The sequence below is a fragment of the Vanessa cardui genome, chromosome 6 (assembly GCF_905220365.1).
Source record: "Vanessa cardui chromosome 6, ilVanCard2.1, whole genome shotgun sequence".
Lineage (NCBI taxonomy): Eukaryota > Metazoa > Arthropoda > Insecta > Lepidoptera > Nymphalidae > Vanessa > Vanessa cardui.
Window position 1 is genome coordinate 4,580,095 of NC_061128.1, and position 17,918 is coordinate 4,598,012.

The 17,918-nt window shown below is 35.9% G+C and overlaps 3 protein-coding genes across 5 annotated transcripts; 2 read left to right on the plus strand and 1 right to left on the minus strand.

The window, feature by feature from the left end:
- The first annotated feature begins 133 nt into the window (after positions 1-133).
- Positions 134-6,359, plus strand: LOC124530267 (calcium homeostasis endoplasmic reticulum protein). 3 transcript variants are annotated; one of them, XM_047104338.1, is made up of 14 exons: positions 134-393; positions 477-647; positions 749-1,032; positions 1,445-1,607; positions 1,682-1,829; positions 2,132-2,208; positions 2,380-2,578; positions 2,649-3,213; positions 3,439-3,572; positions 3,712-3,879; positions 4,150-4,253; positions 4,997-5,126; positions 5,857-6,026; positions 6,140-6,359. In XM_047104338.1, the coding sequence occupies exons 1-14, from the start codon at positions 369-371 to the stop codon at positions 6,241-6,243; spliced, it is 2,442 nt and encodes an 813-aa protein (XP_046960294.1). In that variant the 5' UTR covers positions 134-368; the 3' UTR covers positions 6,244-6,359. The 3 variants fall into 3 exon arrangements, 2 of the variants coding, with proteins under 2 accessions (XP_046960294.1, XP_046960295.1); XR_006966465.1 differs by lacking the exon at positions 4,150-4,253 and having other exon boundaries at positions 135-393; XM_047104339.1 differs by lacking the exon at positions 134-393 and having other exon boundaries at positions 838-1,032.
- Positions 6,080-8,452, minus strand: LOC124530270 (protein misato). The gene is made up of 2 exons (XM_047104343.1): positions 7,832-8,452; positions 6,080-7,581 (listed from the first exon to the last, which is right to left on the minus strand). The coding sequence occupies exons 1-2, from the start codon at positions 8,303-8,305 to the stop codon at positions 6,421-6,423; spliced, it is 1,635 nt and encodes a 544-aa protein (XP_046960299.1). The 5' UTR covers positions 8,306-8,452; the 3' UTR covers positions 6,080-6,420.
- Positions 8,453-15,479: 7,027 nt separating this feature from the next.
- Positions 15,480-17,914, plus strand: LOC124530268 (piggyBac transposable element-derived protein 4-like). The gene is made up of 2 exons (XM_047104340.1): positions 15,480-15,697; positions 15,908-17,914. Exon 2 carries the CDS (start codon positions 15,908-15,910, stop codon positions 17,744-17,746), a length of 1,839 nt encoding a protein of 612 aa, XP_046960296.1. The 5' UTR covers positions 15,480-15,697; the 3' UTR covers positions 17,747-17,914.
- Positions 17,915-17,918: the final 4 nt, after the last annotated feature.

Below are 17,918 nucleotides of genomic sequence, written 5' to 3' on the forward strand. Positions count from 1 at the left end.
GTAGACTTAGATACCTAGAGGTGATTTAAAACTTTGTGTTACAGCTAATATTTTATATGTTGTGTTTTATAGTAGTACATAGAACCTTTTATGCATTTTATTTGTGTGAGCTTGAAATCATAAACTAAAAGTTGGAATAAGTATAATGCATTATCTGTAGGAAACGTACTTTTTTGTATATCTGTAATCAACAATTACAAATGGCTGAATATAAGTTGCGTTATTGAATTTTTAAGAGTTCAATATCAATATAAAATTAAAGTGTTATGAGTTTAACCCTTCTTGTGATTAATGGAGTAAAATCAGAAGACTAAATGTCCATTTTGTCATCATAAATGATTTAATGCTAACCTCAAAATTCAAACAAAATGGAGCTTCCGCAACCACCGCAGGGTACTATAAATTTCTCCTTTTTTATTTAAATTCGAAAACGTGAGAACTGTGACAATTTGTATTAACTTTATTTTGTTTTGTAGATCAAGATCTGCGCAATATAATAGACAAACTTGCGCAGTTTGTCGCAAGAAATGGCCCGGAATTCGAGAAGATGACCAAGACAAAGCAAAAAAACAACCCCAAGTTCAGTTTTCTCTACGGCGGGGAATACTTCAACTATTACCAGTATAAAGTGACGACAGAGCAAGCAAGTAAGCATATTGACGATGGTGGAAATAGATAATCGCGGTCGCGCCCGATCGCTGCTTGCGTTTTGTTATAACCGTTTCAAGTGACCCTCCGCTGTTTATAGTTCTAAAGCAATCGGCCGGTGGCCAGGCGGCACCTGCTCCCGCCGGGGCTTATATGGCACAGAACAGGCAATATGTAATGCCCCAACAGGCCAGCGCGACGCCAGCGCAGTTGGGGCTGGTGGCGTCGATGGCAGCGGCTCCAGCGCTGCAGCAGTGGCTGGCAGCAAACTCCGCGCCACCCACTGCGCAGCACTCTGTCGACATCGACAACATCGTTGCTCAGATCAACATGCTTAAGGAACAAATAACTCAGTCTGAAAACAATCTCAATGCCCAACATACGGTGAGATCAATTACATTCAAACAGCTTACTAAAACTTACAAATGCTGAATTTATTATAACAAATATATAACCAAAATCATTAAAAGTGTTTCAATATATTTTAATACCATAGTGTTTTCTATAACCAAATTTCAGTATATTTTCATAGACCAGGCAGGTAGTCTTTACTATACAAAGTGCATGTCCTTTTTTTTTTCAATGTAATTATATTTGCATGCTATTTGATCAATGTTAGACCTGTGTAAATTAAAATTAGAAATAGATACAAACTCACAGTACAAGTACAATAACTTATCATATTTTGTTATGAATTGCTAAGAATATTTTATTAAGCACTTGATCTGTCTTCATGTCATTTAATATAATTTTAACTTTTCATATTATTGAATAAATTAATTTATTTGTATTGTAGGTGTTGATTCAACAACAGCAAGGTAAAATCAATGAGCTGGTGAGCAAGGCTCAAGTGGAGACCATACAAATAATGGCAGAAGAAAATAACATAAGTCTCTCGGAGCTTGACAACATCTTGCAACCAATCATCGATACTTGTACTAAAGATAGTATTTCTACAGGTAAAATTAGATTAAATACTTTTTGAATGTTATTATTTAAAAATCAACTCTAAAAAATTTCCAACTTTGTGTAGGAAAAGGATGGATTTTGCAACATGCTACAAGTCATGATGCAGGCAAGGTGATATCACAGCATCTCCTCAGAAAAGTGACCCAGCCGGGTGCTGCATTCACTCAAAAGCTGCACATCATTTATCTCGTCAATGATGTTCTCCACCACTGGTTAGTTGACATTATCTTCTTCTTTATAGTGATAGACTGGGATTCACATAAGTGTTAAATTAATGAGTGTCGCACAATGTGTAAAAAAAAATCATGCAGCTTTTCTTTTCAATATTTGTATTAACATATTATTTTTAAATAAAAGATTTTCAAATTAGATTTCAGTGTACTTCTTATTGGGTAACATGCTAGGATTGTTTAGATTTGCCTTTATATAATGATTGTATTTTATTATTTTTATGTCATCACCCATGCAATCACTGCATATTCGGTGTCTATGATACGATTATTCCTAATTACAGTGCACGCAAAAACGCTGAAGATCTCAAGAAAAATTTGGAAAATGTGGTGGTTCCAATGTTTTGCAATGCCAGTATAGGTAACATATTTATAATAATGTCTTCAAAGATTTAGGTCTCTTGTCTGATTGTGCATATTCATCTGCATTTAAAGCATCTAGAACATCATCACCTGTGGTTTTACCAGTCAGGTAACTTGCTTGATTCACCGTAGCTTTTATGACAACTTTTTAATTGTTCTGCTGTTTCAGCTGTCACAGAAGAGCAGGAAGCCAAGTTGAACAAGCTGCTGCGTCTCTGGGAATCTAAGTCAAATTACTTCGACTCTACTGTTATAGAGAAAATGAAGAGTCCTACAAGCTCGTACCAGGAGTACCAAAACAACTTGATCGCCCAACACTCTAATGCCATTGCACATTTAACACAACAAACAAAAGCTACGTGTGAAAAGTATGTATATTTGTATCTTATAAGAACATTATGTATCTATAGATGGTATCTTTATTTTTTTTGTTTTTAGCTATCAATCACAGCATCAAGCATTTGTTGCTCACACAATGCAACAAATACAACAATTGGAAATGCAAAAACATGCAATTGAATTACAAAATAGTCACGATCATAACAAAGAAACACAGCAACAGAATAACATTCAAAATCCTTTCCAAGCTAATAGTTTTGGTGATCAAGGATATCAACAAATGGGAAGTTATGATCAGAATTTTAACTCGGGTCACCAACAGTATGGCAGTGAAAGTGGAGATAATTATCCCTCAAATAATAGTATAAGTGGTAATGAAAATAGTTACGACAGTCAGACATTTGATCAAATAACAAGCCAAAAGAAACCAGAAATTATAGAGGAGCCAGACTTATCAAATCTTCCCAATGTAAATTTTTCTCAACCACCACCAGGCTTCAAACCATTAGAAAGTTCACCAATATTAGCATTCCAGAATGGTCTTCCAGATCTAAGCAAGCCTCCTCCTGGATTTCCACCATTCCCTGAAATTAATAATGAGGAATTGATGCCTTCAGTTCCTTATTTCGAGCTACCAGCTGGTTTAATGGTACCTCTAATTATGGTGAGATGTTAATGTTTTTATAATATTACTTGTTCATAATAAGAATCCATGCCTACACAAGCTACACTGGTTGCATGTGTACTCCAGATTTATGCATGATAGTACCAATAACCTCAATTGATTTTATTATCTATATAAGTTAATTTTAAGTAAATAAAAAAAAAACAATTAATTGATAAGAAAATTATAATAAATCTTTTCTCAAAAAAAAAAATTCTTTGTCAGCTGGAGGACGACAAGTATAAACCACTAGACCCTGCGAAAATCCGTCTCCCGCCACCGGCCCCGCCAAATGAAAGATTACTAGCTGCCGTAGATGCTTTCTATGCCTCACCAAATCATGAAAGGCCCAGAGACAAGTAAGACAATGATTTATTATATATATTATCTCCTTATATTTAGAATATTACATAACACTTTATTTTTGAACAGTTTTCCCATTTAGGCAAAGTATAAAATCGACCAATTTTATTTTTGATTTTCATATTTTATTTTTAGCGAGGGATGGGAGAAATTAGGACTGTATGAATACTACAAAGCAAAGAATTCAGCTCGAAAAAATAAAGAAGAAGCAATTGCTCAAGGTTTAAGGCAAAAGTCGAAATCTCCAAGCCCTGTCCCGAAAGACTTACAAAAACAACCAACTCCACCGGGAAGGAGATACAGGTATGGAACAAAATAATTAATAATCAACTATGTTACCAATAATATTTAGGTCTATTTAAAATTTTCTTCGTACTGCACTACACAGATTATAAAACAACAATTAACAAATCTATTAATAAATTAATACTATTTTATTCATGAAAATCAAGCACGCAATTTTGTTTTAAGTACAATTTCGATATATGATTTATTAGACAGTATGTAGATTTGTATTTGTTAGTAAAAAATCTATATTGGAGAGTGAATAAATAACGATATTTTGTAAATTAGGTCGTTAAGTAGGACACCAGAGAGATCGTCACCAAAAAAGTCTCGATCGCGTTCGCCTTCACCGCGCCGAAAAACTTCATGGAGGCGAGATAGAGACAGGGAGAGTGAGTCTTGCATTTATTCAGAAAACTTTAGTGATTCTATGAGATTATATTTTTATAGTACATTTTTGTATGTGATTCTGTTTAGGTGTAATTTTCATGTTACTTTAAAAATGTCAAATTATATAAATAAACAGTTTCTTTTGAATCTTCAAAAATGTTATTGTTTCATTTGTGTTGCGTGGTAAATGGGAAAAGTTTGCAATTCAATGTGAATTGCAATGCTTTTTGTCATGGTAATTTATCTGGTTGAGGGCCTAAATAGTTTCGTTCTTTGATATAGCGGGTACTTACTCATGTAAAACGATAGTGCTTTATATGAGAGAAAAGTTTTAAATAAAAACGTCTGGTGGATGACCCATTTTCAATACTTTAGTAACAAAAAGTGTATTACAGATAAATTAATAGTTTAAACGACGTGTATAATTGCATTAAGTTTAATTACATACAACTCGTTTCAATATTTTATTATACTGTAGAATAACTGTTTCTAAACGAATGAATGTTAATAAACAATGTTTGCCATCAAGATGGTATAATAAAAATATTATTGCTCCTTTTTAAGGAAGAAGTTTATCAAACTAATTTTACTCGTGGTGTTGAATTGAACTTTGTCAAGTACATAGTAGTATTTGTATTTTGTTTTAGACTATTAAGATGGATATTCTGCATTATACAATGTTCAATATAATGTATTCGAATAAATATATAATGACATGGATCTGAATGATGAACATTTTCCTCAGGTCGCCGGAGGTCACGTTCCCGGTCCCGGTCGCGGTCGCGCAGTCGCTCCCGGGAGCGCGAACGCCACCGGGAGTCGCCGCGCGCGCGTCGCGTCGAGCGCTCCCGGTCACCCACCCCGCCCAGCTTCCTGTGAGTACTGCTTTTGCATGACGTTTTCATTGCCTACTTATCTCAATAAAAGTAAAGTAAAGTAACAGCCTGTAAATTCCCACTGCTGGGCTAAAGGCCTCCTCTCCTCTTTAAGGAGAAGGTTTGGAACATATTCCACCACGCTGTTCAAATGCGGGTTGGTGGAATACACATGTGGCAGAATTTGTATGAAATTTGTCACATGCAGGTTTCCTCACGATGTTTTGAACATAACTAATTTAAATACAGTATAGTACGACACAAATTAGATGTAGCATCGGAAAATGCAATGGAATGAAAATAAAACCGATTACTGCCAATTTACACAACCAATAGAAATAGCTCCCTACCGCGTCATTCGACGCTATTCGTTGCTATATATTCACGCGTCAGAGGAAGCAAGTGCGTGTAAAGCGACGTGTCAAATTGACGAATATATTAGGTCATATGATATAACAAATTATTACGTTTGTGTAAAGATCATATTCGCGTGAGAAATAAATATTGATAATTTGGGTTAGCGTACTTAATTCGGATGTGATCGGGTTTACGAATTTTGCCGATGCGACATCTAAGTTGTGTCGTACTATACTCAATTCGGATGTGATCGGGTTTACGAATTTTGCCGATGCGACATCTAAGTTGTGTCGTACTATAAATTTGTTATACATCATTTTTGTACGTTTTACGCGATATTATGTTTATAATCAACATTACTTGTCTTCTACAGAGGCGGTGCGGCATTTCCCAGCACGTCTAGCGGGCTGGATTCGAGCAACAAAGGACACCAGCTCCTGCAAAAGATGGGCTGGAGCCAGGGTGGATTGGGCGCCGCGGGACAAGGTATCGCAGAGCCAATTAGTGGTGGTGCTGTGCGGGACCGACAGGACCAATACAAAGGTATTGTGTGGCAAAAATGTTTTCTAGTTTTTTGAACCAATAAAACAGATGAGAATAATTTATTATTTAATTGTTTCAAAGCTCAGATAACTTAGGTAATACTTTGCTTACAGGTGTTGGGGTTAATTTAAATGACCCTTATGAAAACTTCAGAAAGAACAAAGGTGCAGCATTTATTACAAGAATGAAAGAAAGAGCGTTGGAGCGGTCATCGTGATCGCCATGAATGACACTTAGATGTAAATGTGTATAATTGCGATTGTGTGGATGAGATTGATTTATTTTATCTAAATCATCTTAAATAAAGTTATATGAATTTTATTTTATTTTATTTTATTAAAAACAGACTTGCATAACTTAACATCTTAATTTTATTATAAAAATATAAAAATGCTTAAAGCTCAAAATCATCTTCATAATTATCTTTAAACTCTGCTAATCTGTTTAAACTTTCTGTGTAATCGGCAAATTCTAATCCCTCTTGTTGGAATTTATGCAGTTTAGCAAATTTAACTCTGTTTACATCTCTATGAAGCTTCTCTATCATGTCAGCCATAAAATTTCCATTATGGTATCCTGCTATTACTGGACAACTTAGTGTTTTCTCTACCTGATTATTATCCCGAACAAACCCATACTTATTCAAGTTATCTGAGAAAATAGATGGATATGGAGTTTTCAACTCCAATGCTTTCTCACATACTGTAACATTGGTTGCCGAAAGGAAATTGTTAGCTTGGAAATACAATTCAAACATTTCTTTTACATTATTACACCTGTATGCTGCTAGATTCAATTGTTCTTTAGCTTCTTTCATAGGTGCCTTTAGATAGGATTCTGGTATTCCTCTAACAGTAATAAGTTGAAAAAGTTTATCTGTGGCAATTTTACAGCTAGGTGTTATTGATTTGTAAAGTGGTTTAGTTGTTTTATTCAAATGATCAATGAGATATTCAGATTCATTTAATGCAAATGGTATTCCAATGGTTGCCGCAGCCATTTTTCTTCCATACCCTGTCATATCAGCACATATGTCAGACATAGTGTGAATACTACCTTTGTGTCTATATTTTTGACTGAGTGTATCTAAAGCTGATGCCAGTATAGCTGAAGAATGGTAGTATAATTCTGGTTTATAGTTAACATAGTCAAATAATCTTGGGTTTCCAGGTTTCCGCCATCCTTTCTCTCCGGTACATAAAGGCACAAATAAGGTAGCATGTTGTGACAATTCTTCAATTGATAGTGCAATGTTAACTAATCTTACTGAATCTTTTAGATTTGACTTCTCTCTTTCTTCTTCTGTAGATGGGCTATTATCAGAGAAGTGCGATGCTATAATGGGATATGCTAATATACTCTTTGTGTATTCATCTGAAAGATGTTCAATGCAACCCAAAGCCAGGCCTGAGAAACCATCCGTGCAATCAAAATTAACATGAAAACCTTGCATGCTATCACATTCCTCTACATATTTTCGAATTTTATCAGTAAATGTTTCTCCAAAATCTGATTTCCATATAAGACGACCAGAAAAATAAGTGTCAAAACTTTCCTAAAACAAAAACAAAATTAATTTTACTGATTTATAAAAGCAAGATAATATAAATTTATTAAAACAACTTAATGCTGTTAGAATGATAGAGTATGAAAAAAAAAATCTCAAGTTAACATAGAGACATTTAAGAATTTTGAAGTTTTTATATCTATAGAATTTATTATATAGTTTCAACAAAAGTGACAATTAATTATATTTTGTAAAAAAATGGACTAATAAAGTCTATTGTTTTTTAATGTTTACATACATTTGCATTTCCAGATTGATATTCTTTGATAATATTAACAGTGCGAGAGTGAAACCGGGGATACAAGTAGTCAGTCCATGTATCAATTTCTTGCTCTAATTTGTACTGTTTATTTTCCACCTTCGATGCATTTTCAGAATCAATATCTTTTAAAAACTCATTCTTACTGGGTCCTGGTTGTTCAATTTTTTCAATAGCATCCCATGGTAGATTTTCTTCTAAATTTAATTCTTCTAAACCCCCACTTGCTGGTAACGTTTTAAGAGAACCTTTCAGATCAGCCAAGAGCAAACGGGGAGTATAAGTAACTTCTCCTGCAGTAGTTTGACCTTCTCTATATAAAATATCATGATTGCATTCGGTCTTTGAGGTGCCCGTGTAGTCAAAACTTAGTTCTTGTATGTTCCAAAAATGTGCTCCTACATAATTGGAATATTGACCAAATTGCAACGTAAGTATCTCACGAGTAGACATAGTAAAGAAACATAAAATCTATATAATAATAGTTAAATATTTATTATTTATAAATGCAACGGTGAATGTATATGTACTATTTGAACTTTAAAGCATTGTTTTCAACTTCAATTCAATTCAACTTTTCATGTCGAACAAAACTACAAATGCATATCAATTGTCAATGTCAAGCGTCAACGAATTCTACAAGTGTCAGGTGATCCTTAAAATATATTTTGTTTTTTTTTTTGTTTTTTTTTTTTTCGCTTGCGTTAGCTTTGGTTGACACACGTGTTAGTGAGATATCTGTGTTATTAAAATCATTTTGTGTTGTTCTTTCAATAATTTTTTAGTGCAAATAGTTAATTTATATGGTTTCTGGGTTTTACTAACATTATTCGGTTTCGGTAAGTGTTAATTTTCTTTTATAGTTAACATATATTAGTTAGTAAGTTAAAGTAAGTAGTTTAAAAATGGATGTCGACCCTCCTCCTGAACCTCCCGATCCTGGGGGTTTGGAAACTGTTATTGACGGTTCGAAATCTTCCGCTCGGAAACGTTCTGGGGATAAATCCTCTGTTTCACCCGATTCCTCCTCTAAGAAGACAGTCACCCATCCCACTACCGCAAATCCTTCCATCCAGACTGTATATGTCAATCCCGCCTTTACTGATGGCCCTAAAAGTTACGCTAATGACGATAAGGGCCCATTCATAGTTCATGTCTCACGTGAAGTTGCTGACCCAGCTGCAGGAAACTCAATTCGTGCAATCAAATTCGGTCAATTCTTGCATAAACATAAAATTGGCTCCATTGTTAATGATGGGGTAAAAAATGTTGGCCGGAACAGAATAGAGGTACAATTTTGTTCAGCTCAAGCAGCGAATAACTTTTTAAATAACCCTATCTTGGAACTTTGTAAGTACAAAGCAACATTACCAACTTACAATGTTACCAGAATGGGTCTTGTGAAGGGTGTACCAGTTGATTGGTCTATGGAGGACCTTCTAGAGTCTGTCGAGCTTCCTCATGGCTGTGGTGAAATTATGAAACTGAGACGATTGAATCGAAAAAATGTCAATGAAGGAGTTGTGACCTGGATCCCAACTCAGTCTGTAGTTATAACTTTTAAGGGCCAAATCCTGCCTAATAAAATTTATTCCTATCATACCTCTCTCCCGGTTGAAACCTACAATCTTCCTACCATCATTTGCTTGAACTGTTGTCGTTATGGCCACATCAAGACACAGTGTAGATCCACACCCAGATGTTTTAAATGCTCAAAATCTCATACAGGTGACTTGTGTGAGGTTAATAAGGAAAACTCTACATGCCTTCACTGTTCTGGTAAACACTTTGCCACTGATAAAGATTGTCCAGAGTACTCACGGCAGCAATCAATAAAAATTGTTATGTCGCAGGATAACATCTCTTACATGGAGGCAGCCTCTCGCTTCCCAAACGTCCGCAGATCTTACGCTGAGATTGCAAAAGAAATGTTCTCCTCTCCTGTGTACACTCCGCCAAGCCCTAGTTGTCCCTCTAGCCTTCAGTCTAAATCCACCCCTCCTCCTAATAGATCATATAAACAGACCGTCTTCCGTTCTCCTCCCCCTAGAGTTCCTCTAGGAAAGGGTTATGATAAACATGCCCACCAAGCTATAGTTGGTAATTGCCCCTCCTCGTCTCCAAATGGTTGTGCTCTGAATGTTGGTAACCCCTCCCCTCCTAATAACAATCCCAACTTACTAGAATTATTAATTAAAACTCTCCTAAGCATCCTAAGTACATGTAATGAAATTCCTCTACCGTCCAACGTTGCCAATGATTTAACTCAACTCTTTAATATATTTAAAAATGGCCCCAATCAGATTCCTTCAATGGAACTGTAAGAGTGTCCGTCATAAGAAACCTGACCTCCTCTCTCTTATTAATTCTCATAAACCTGTCATTGTTGCCCTCTCTGAGACATGGTTGATCCCCGGTTCCCGTTTTCGGATTCCGGGTTTTTCCTGTTTTAGGGATGACAGAAATGACGGGTATGCAGGTTGTGCCATCCTGATCAGGCACTCTGTCCCCTTCTCCCAAATTCCTCTTCCTCCTTTTAGCCAGCATATCAATGCCGTGGCTATAAAGGCCTTCAATATTTCTTTTTTATCACTTTACATTCCTCATCCTAATCCTTCTCTTGCTCCTGAATTACTCTCCATTTTCTCTGCCCTTCCATGCCCCATTCTTGTTATGGGAGATTTTAACTCCCACCATACATTATGGGGCTCCTATTACTGTGATGGATTTGCTCCCTTGTTGGTGGACATTGCTGAGGATGTAAATTTATGCATTCTTAACGATGCCTCGCCGACTCGTAGAGTTTACCCAAATCAGAATCCTCGTTCCGCTGTTGATCTAACCCTATCATCTCCCTCCCTATCCTCACAAATCTCTTGGAATATCCTCCCATCATCATTTGGAAGTGACCATTTCCCTATCCTTCTTTCACTTAATAACAGATCCTTCACACTCATCAAATCATGCCCACTCTTAAAATATAGACTCAACAACGCTAATTGGTTAGCATTCGCTAACTCGGTTGATGCCATGTTGGACTTTCTCCCTGATTTTGTGAATGATGAGAATGTCGTTGCCTGCTACGAACTTTTTCTTAATGCGATCAAGTCCTCTGCTGATGCCCATTTTTCTATAAAAAATACAAATAAAAAGACTTTGCTTTCCCCTCCTTGGTGGGATGAGGAATGTAAGGTCATGGTCCAACAGAGATCTGAAGCCGAAGAGTCATACACAGTCTCTATGACTCCACAAAATTTCATCAAATATCAGCGTATTGATGCCAAAATTAAAAGACTGTTTTCAAAAAAGAAAAAGCAGGGTTGGACCAACTTCTGTGAATCCCTCAGTCCCCGGTCTCCACCTCAAACAGTTTGGACAAATCTTAAGAAATTTCGTCGTTCCCTCAACTCAGAAAATCCAAATGCCAATAATCCCTCCATATGGCTTAATGATTTTGCTGCTAAGCTTGCACCCCCCTTTGTCCCAGACAAGGATAGCTTTTTAATGTTGCAACCAACATCCGCATTAGAAGATATGGATAGCCCCTTTACTCTCGCAGAACTCCATACAGCCCTAAAGGGACTTAAGGACTCGTCGCCAGGGGAAGATGGCGTGCCCTACTCTTTCATAATTAACCTTAGTGATAAAGCTAAATGCGTCTATTTGAATTTAATTAATGCTTTTTTCTCAGCAGGAATCGTCCCGGAATCTTGGAAGTCCCAAATTATTATCCCCATCCTCAAACCAGGAAAATGCCCTTTGGACCCGAGTTCTTATAGACCCATTGCTTTATCATCTACATTAGTAAAAGTAACTGAACATCTCCTGAAAAACCGCTTGGAATGGATAATGGAAAGCAGGAATATTCTCTCGCCCTCTCAATTTGGCTTTCGAAAGGGTTTGAGCACTCTTGATAGTCTCAGCATTCTTACGACAGACATTCGAATAGCCTTTTCTAACGGAGAGTACCTTGTGGGTGTTTTTCTAGATATTACTTCTGCATATGATAATGTTCTTCTTCCGGTACTCAGGCAAAAACTGCAACAGCTGAGTATCCCTCCGAGGATGACTCATTTCATATGTAATCTGCTTTTTTGCAGATCAATTTCTGTTAAATACCAAAATTGTATTCTGCCCCCCCGATTAGTCTGGAAAGGTCTCCCGCAAGGCTCAGTCCTCAGCCCTCTGCTTTATAGCATTTATACTCACGATCTCGAGCTGTCTGTTAATAACTTTTGTAACATTCTTCAATATGCTGATGACATTGTATTATATCTTAGATCTCCTTCAGTCCAAAACTTAACATTGCAATTAAACTCTGCTTTGCATTATCTTGACCTATGGCTCTCTGACCATGGCTTATCTTTATCAGTAGATAAGACTCAGGCAGTTGCTTTTACACGAAAAAGGTTAATCCCCGTCTTTGATCTGTTTTGTGGGGATCAGCGTATCAACTTTGTCAATAAGGCGAAATTCTTAGGCATCATACTCGATAACAAGCTGAACGGAATTTGTCACTCTGAGCATATTATCAAAAAGTGTGAAAAAGGCATTAACGTCCTCAGAGCAGTCTCAGGTGTCTGGTGGGGAGCTCACCCCTATTCTCTCAAACTACTGTACAATGCAATAGTTCGTAGTCATTTGGACTATGGACTATTTGTTTTAGACCCATTTAATAAATCTGCATCCGATAAACTCAATAAAATCCAACATAAATGCCTTAGAATAATTATAGGAGCTATGAAGTCTTCTCCTACTAACGCCCTGCAAGTTGAATGTGTTGATCCTCCACTTCAACTGAGAAGACAATTTTTATGCGACCGCTTTGTGGTAAAATCATTACAGCTGTCCTCTCACCCTCTCTGGTCCCGTTTAAACATACTGTCCCAACTATGCGATCGCCCTAATAGTAAATCCTTGCTATTAGACAGTTTTTTAAAATTTACAAAACTCCCTCATCCTATATTAAGATTCAATCTTAATCCTCTTTTTTCCACCCCATTTAGAGCTCTTGTCTATAATCCTCCAATTGTCACAGACCTTGGTCTAATCAAAGGAGCCCCTGATACAAATGTTAAGTTTCAAAGAATTTTTCATCAAAACTGGTCAAACCACCTCCAGATATTTACTGATTCCTCTAAAATATCCCCTGATAGCTGTGTCGGTTCAGCCTGTTGGATACCTAAATTCAAAATTATCCTCCAATTTAAATCCCCTCCGGAAACATCAATTTTTTCTGGTGAAGCGATTGCTATTCTGGAAGCAATCCTATTTGCCCATTCACATGACTTAAGACAGACTGTAATTCTGACAGACTCTTTGAGCTGCCTGCTCGCAATTAGGGAAAATCCGTTTCGTAGCAGGCGAAGATTTTTTATCATTCTTAAGATCAGGGAAGCTTTGCTTGCCTGCCATCAAAAAGGGTTGGAAATATTACTAGTCTGGATTCCAAGCCACTCTGGTATGCAACAGGCAATGACACTGCAGACTCGTTCGCTAGATCTGCTATATCATCTGGTCTAACTAAGCATTTTAATAATTCTACTCAGGACTTGTGTGCTCTAGCGAAAACTCACCTTGATAAATCCTGGAACTCTCTTTGGAAAGCATCATCAAAATCGAAGGGTAAATTTTATGCTTCTCTCCAACCAGACATTCCAAGGCGACCTTGGTTTTCTCTTCACAGGCAAGCTAATCGTTGGGTCACCACAACTATCTCTCGTATTCGCCTTGGTCATGCATGTACTCCCATACATCTGCGTAAAATTAAAGTTAGAGATCACTCTTTGTGTGAATGTGGTCTAGACGAAGGTTCCTTATCCCATATATTGTTCTCCTGCCCCAATCTCATTCATCCTATATATGACGTTCTCCCTCCTAAAGTCCCTCGCCCTATTAACGTTGAATGTTTGTTAATGTTTGTGTTTAGTCCATTTTGTAAATTTCTATGTAAATATATTGAACGTAATAAGATTAAGTTGTAAATTATTTTGTGATTGTTGTTATGCATTTTAATAGTAGTTGCCTTATTTTATTTACTTTTTATGTAATTATTATTGTTGTGTTGTTTTAGGTTATGGGTCTCCAATTCGTCTAGTGCTATTATGCCTTCAAAATTAATTTGAGCATGTAATCTCGACCGAACCGATCAATCTCCATCGTGTCTTCTCCATCGCACGTGACATTGGCGAAATAATCTGTGCCTCTTTGGCACAAATAAAAGCCACAAAAAAAAAAAAAAAAAAAAAAAAAAAAAAAAAAAAAAAAAAAAAAAAAAAAAAAAAAAAAAAAATATATATATATATATATATTTTGTCCAATAATAAAAAAAATAAACGAATTTAACAGTTTCCTACTTCATTTTTTAACCTTGGATCACTGGGAATCCGGGATCTTAGACTCAGTGTTGATGAAATATATATATGCAATATAAAAAATGCTTTTCCCAGGTTTAAAGTACGAAAGGAAAACAAATGTATAATAGCGACGTTTAAAATAAAATGATGACAATTTCGAAATGACTAAATATTTTGTCATTATCATCTCCCGGTCTAACTGTTCGCTGATGATATTTCTAAAATTTTCCGTTTTTCGGCACGGTAAAATCTACTTTTTGTCTGTGATAATTTTACAATATTAATATCGTAATTACTTAGTACAAAACAGTCGCTTGCCACTGTCTGTCTTTAGGCACAAGCATGCCGAAGCAGGTATTTTAAATTACGGAAACGGATTTTTTAATAGATAGATTGATTCGAAAGGAAGGTTTTTGTAGTTAATACATGGACAATGTAGTATAGAAATACTGATAATTTTAGAAGAGTATAATGTAATGTTGTAAATAAACAAATTCTGTAGAATATTTAGTATCAGTATTGTATCCATGCAGTCTTCTTCTTATAAAAAGACGACTCCAGTGCTCCTATAGCTTGCTTGAAACATCAAATACATATTATGATTTGGGTATTGCAGAACAAACTGTATATTTCTCTATTCTATAATAGTAGTGTTAAACAAAACTTGAAGTTTATTTGTCTTTGCCATGTTTCGGTTTTTCTATCTTTGTAAAGAATATGTTAGCAATTATTTTTCTTGAAAATTATTTGTGACTTCCACTTGTACAAGAAACCTTTTTATATTATTTTAAAAAATAATAGAATATGATGAAACATTATCTCCTATATCTATATACTCTAAAACAAATAAAACTCCACAAATACTCATTTCATTTTTATTACCAAAAAATTATTAAAAATCATTCAACTTAGCTGGCTTAATCTATTGCTATTAAACTAAACTACCTCTACCCTTATCTTCTAAAATCTTAAGTTTAATATGGATGTTGAAATACTGGCAGTGGAAAAATACATTTCTTGTTTTATGATACACATCAATTACAACTACTCGGCTATTGTGAGCATTATGGCCATTAATTGTTACAAATGTTTATTGCAAAATGTATAAAGATCAATTTCACTATTATTATTTAAAAATGACATCTTAGAACTTAATTTCATATTAAAGTGTTAGTAAATTATAAGCAAGATTTCTAAGTAGATCCTAAGATAGAGGAAAGTATTTACAAAATTGCACACTATAATATCAAACAAATCTTAACCCTAAATAACTAATAGCTCGTCGAGGCGACTACGCGCTATACGGCGAAATTCAAAATCACCTACACCGCCCCGCCCCGCGACCTCGACCCTTCGTGTACCTTCCTAATTACGCAAACAGTGCATCGTGTGACGCGGTTGTGGCCACACGCATAATAGATTGTGATCTAGGATCATCCCGTCGCCCGCTCGACGAACGTTTAGTTATATCGACACTTTTATTTTCGAGGTATGTAGTAAACATATTCAATTTTTTTTTCGTTTTGTGGGTTGCATATCTATTTTCTATTGTTTTATTTACTAATATATAAGTAAAGTGTTACTTCTAATTATTATTTGTATTATTATTTTTGTTGATAACTAGGAAATTTTACAAAACTGTGGGTTTTTTCTTTGTTTGTTTATGATACTTTATTTATTCGATGTGTTTCTATTATAGATGGATTTGAGGAATCAAGAAGAGCAAATTTCCCGTTGGTTAGAGGCAGAATCAGAAAACCAAGAGGAAGAGCTATCTGACATCTCGGCTTCAGAAACGGAAGATATTTTAGAGACAGAAGTTCATGAAAACACAAGTTCCGATTCTTGCAGTCTTCAGTCCTCGGAGTCTGATAGTGATATAAATGTACAGCCAAGTAAGAGACAAAGAACCCAAATAATAGATTCCGATGATTCTTCTTCGGAAAATATTACGGTACCTAGACCAAGTATCTCAAATCAAAATACCGATCCCCGTATTGTTCAGCCGACTTCTCGTTTTGTGTATGGAAAAAATAAACATAAATGGTCTACTCAACCTAGGCCAGCTACGACACGTACTTTGAGGCGAAACATAGTTCATTTCATACCGGGACCAAAAGCAGAAGCCAGGGAATCAGTTGACCCAATAAATTTATTTTCTCTCTTTATTACTGATGAAATGCTGCAACAGATTGTTACGTTTACTAACGCAGAGATACTTATTCGAAAAAATAAATATAAAAATGATTCGTACACCATATCACAGACTGATTTTGAAGAAATGAGAGCTCTACTTGGTTTACTTTTTATTTCAGCGGCTGTGAAAAGCAATCACTTGCCGACTCGTATGCTTTTCAATACACAGAGATCGGGAACTATTTTCAAGGCCTGTATGAGCGCTGAAAGATTCAATTTTCTAATAAAATGTCTTCGTTTTGACGACAAACAAACAAGAGATGAAAGAAAATTTGTCGACAAGTTTACACATATACGAGAACTGTGGCAAAAATTGATTGATAATTTTCAAAAGTGGTACACACCGGGGTCATACATAACCGTGGACGAACAGCTTGTTGGGTTTCGCGGAAGGTGTCCTTTTAGAATGTATATCCCAAACAAACCTAACAAATATGGGATAAAACTTGTTATGGCTGCTGACGTTAATAGTAAATACATCATAAATTGCATTCCATACCTAGGAAAAGGAACTGATCCGCAGAAGCAACCATTGGCTTCATTTTTTATAAAAGAAGTAACTGCCCCTCTTCATGGCTCAAATCGTAACATTACCATGGACAACTGGTTCACGTCTGTACCTCTGGCTGATGAGTTGCTGGTTTCACCGTATAACTTGACTTTAGTGGGAACATTGAGAAGCAATAAACGTGAAATTCCGAAAAACATTAAAAATTCCAAATCTCGGTCTATCGGTACTTCGATGTTTTGCTACGATGGTGACAAGACACTAGTTTCGTTCAAAGCCAAGTCCAACAAAATGGTTTTTCTATTGTCAACCATTCATGATCAACCTACCATTAACGAAACAACCGGAAAACCAGAAATAATTCATTTTTATAATGGCACAAAAGGGGCAGTGGATACTGTTGACCAAATGTGTTCAAATATGAGCACAAACCGTAAAACCATGAGATGGCCTATGTGTATCTTCTATAACATGCTTAATCTAGCTGCAATAAATGCTTATGCTATTTACGTATCAAACAATGTGAGAAATCATAAAAAACCAATGAGTCGGCGTGATTTTGTAATGAAGTTAGGAGATCAGCTCATGGAGCCCTGGCTGCGACAACGATTACAGACCGTAGGTTTAAGACGTAATATAAGGGTCATGATTGAGGATATTCTTGGCGAATCTTTTACGGTAGAAGCTCCACTTCCATCTACGTCTAATGCGCGTAAAATTTGTTACCTGTGTCCGTCAAAGGCCCGGAGAATGACCAAACACCGTTGCACCAGATGTGGAAAGGCTATTTGTGGCCCGCACAATGTTGACATGTGTAGTCATTGTTTAGACTGATATAATTATAGTTATTTTGCATTTATTTTGTTAATTGTAAACTTTAATTTTGTGCCATGTAACAAGTTCCTACCTTAAATAAATATCTTTGTCTATATTTCAGTTTTTCATTGCGTAGTCCGCTCGACGAAGGTGTAGTTATTATGAAACAATGAAAACGGTTTAGTTAACT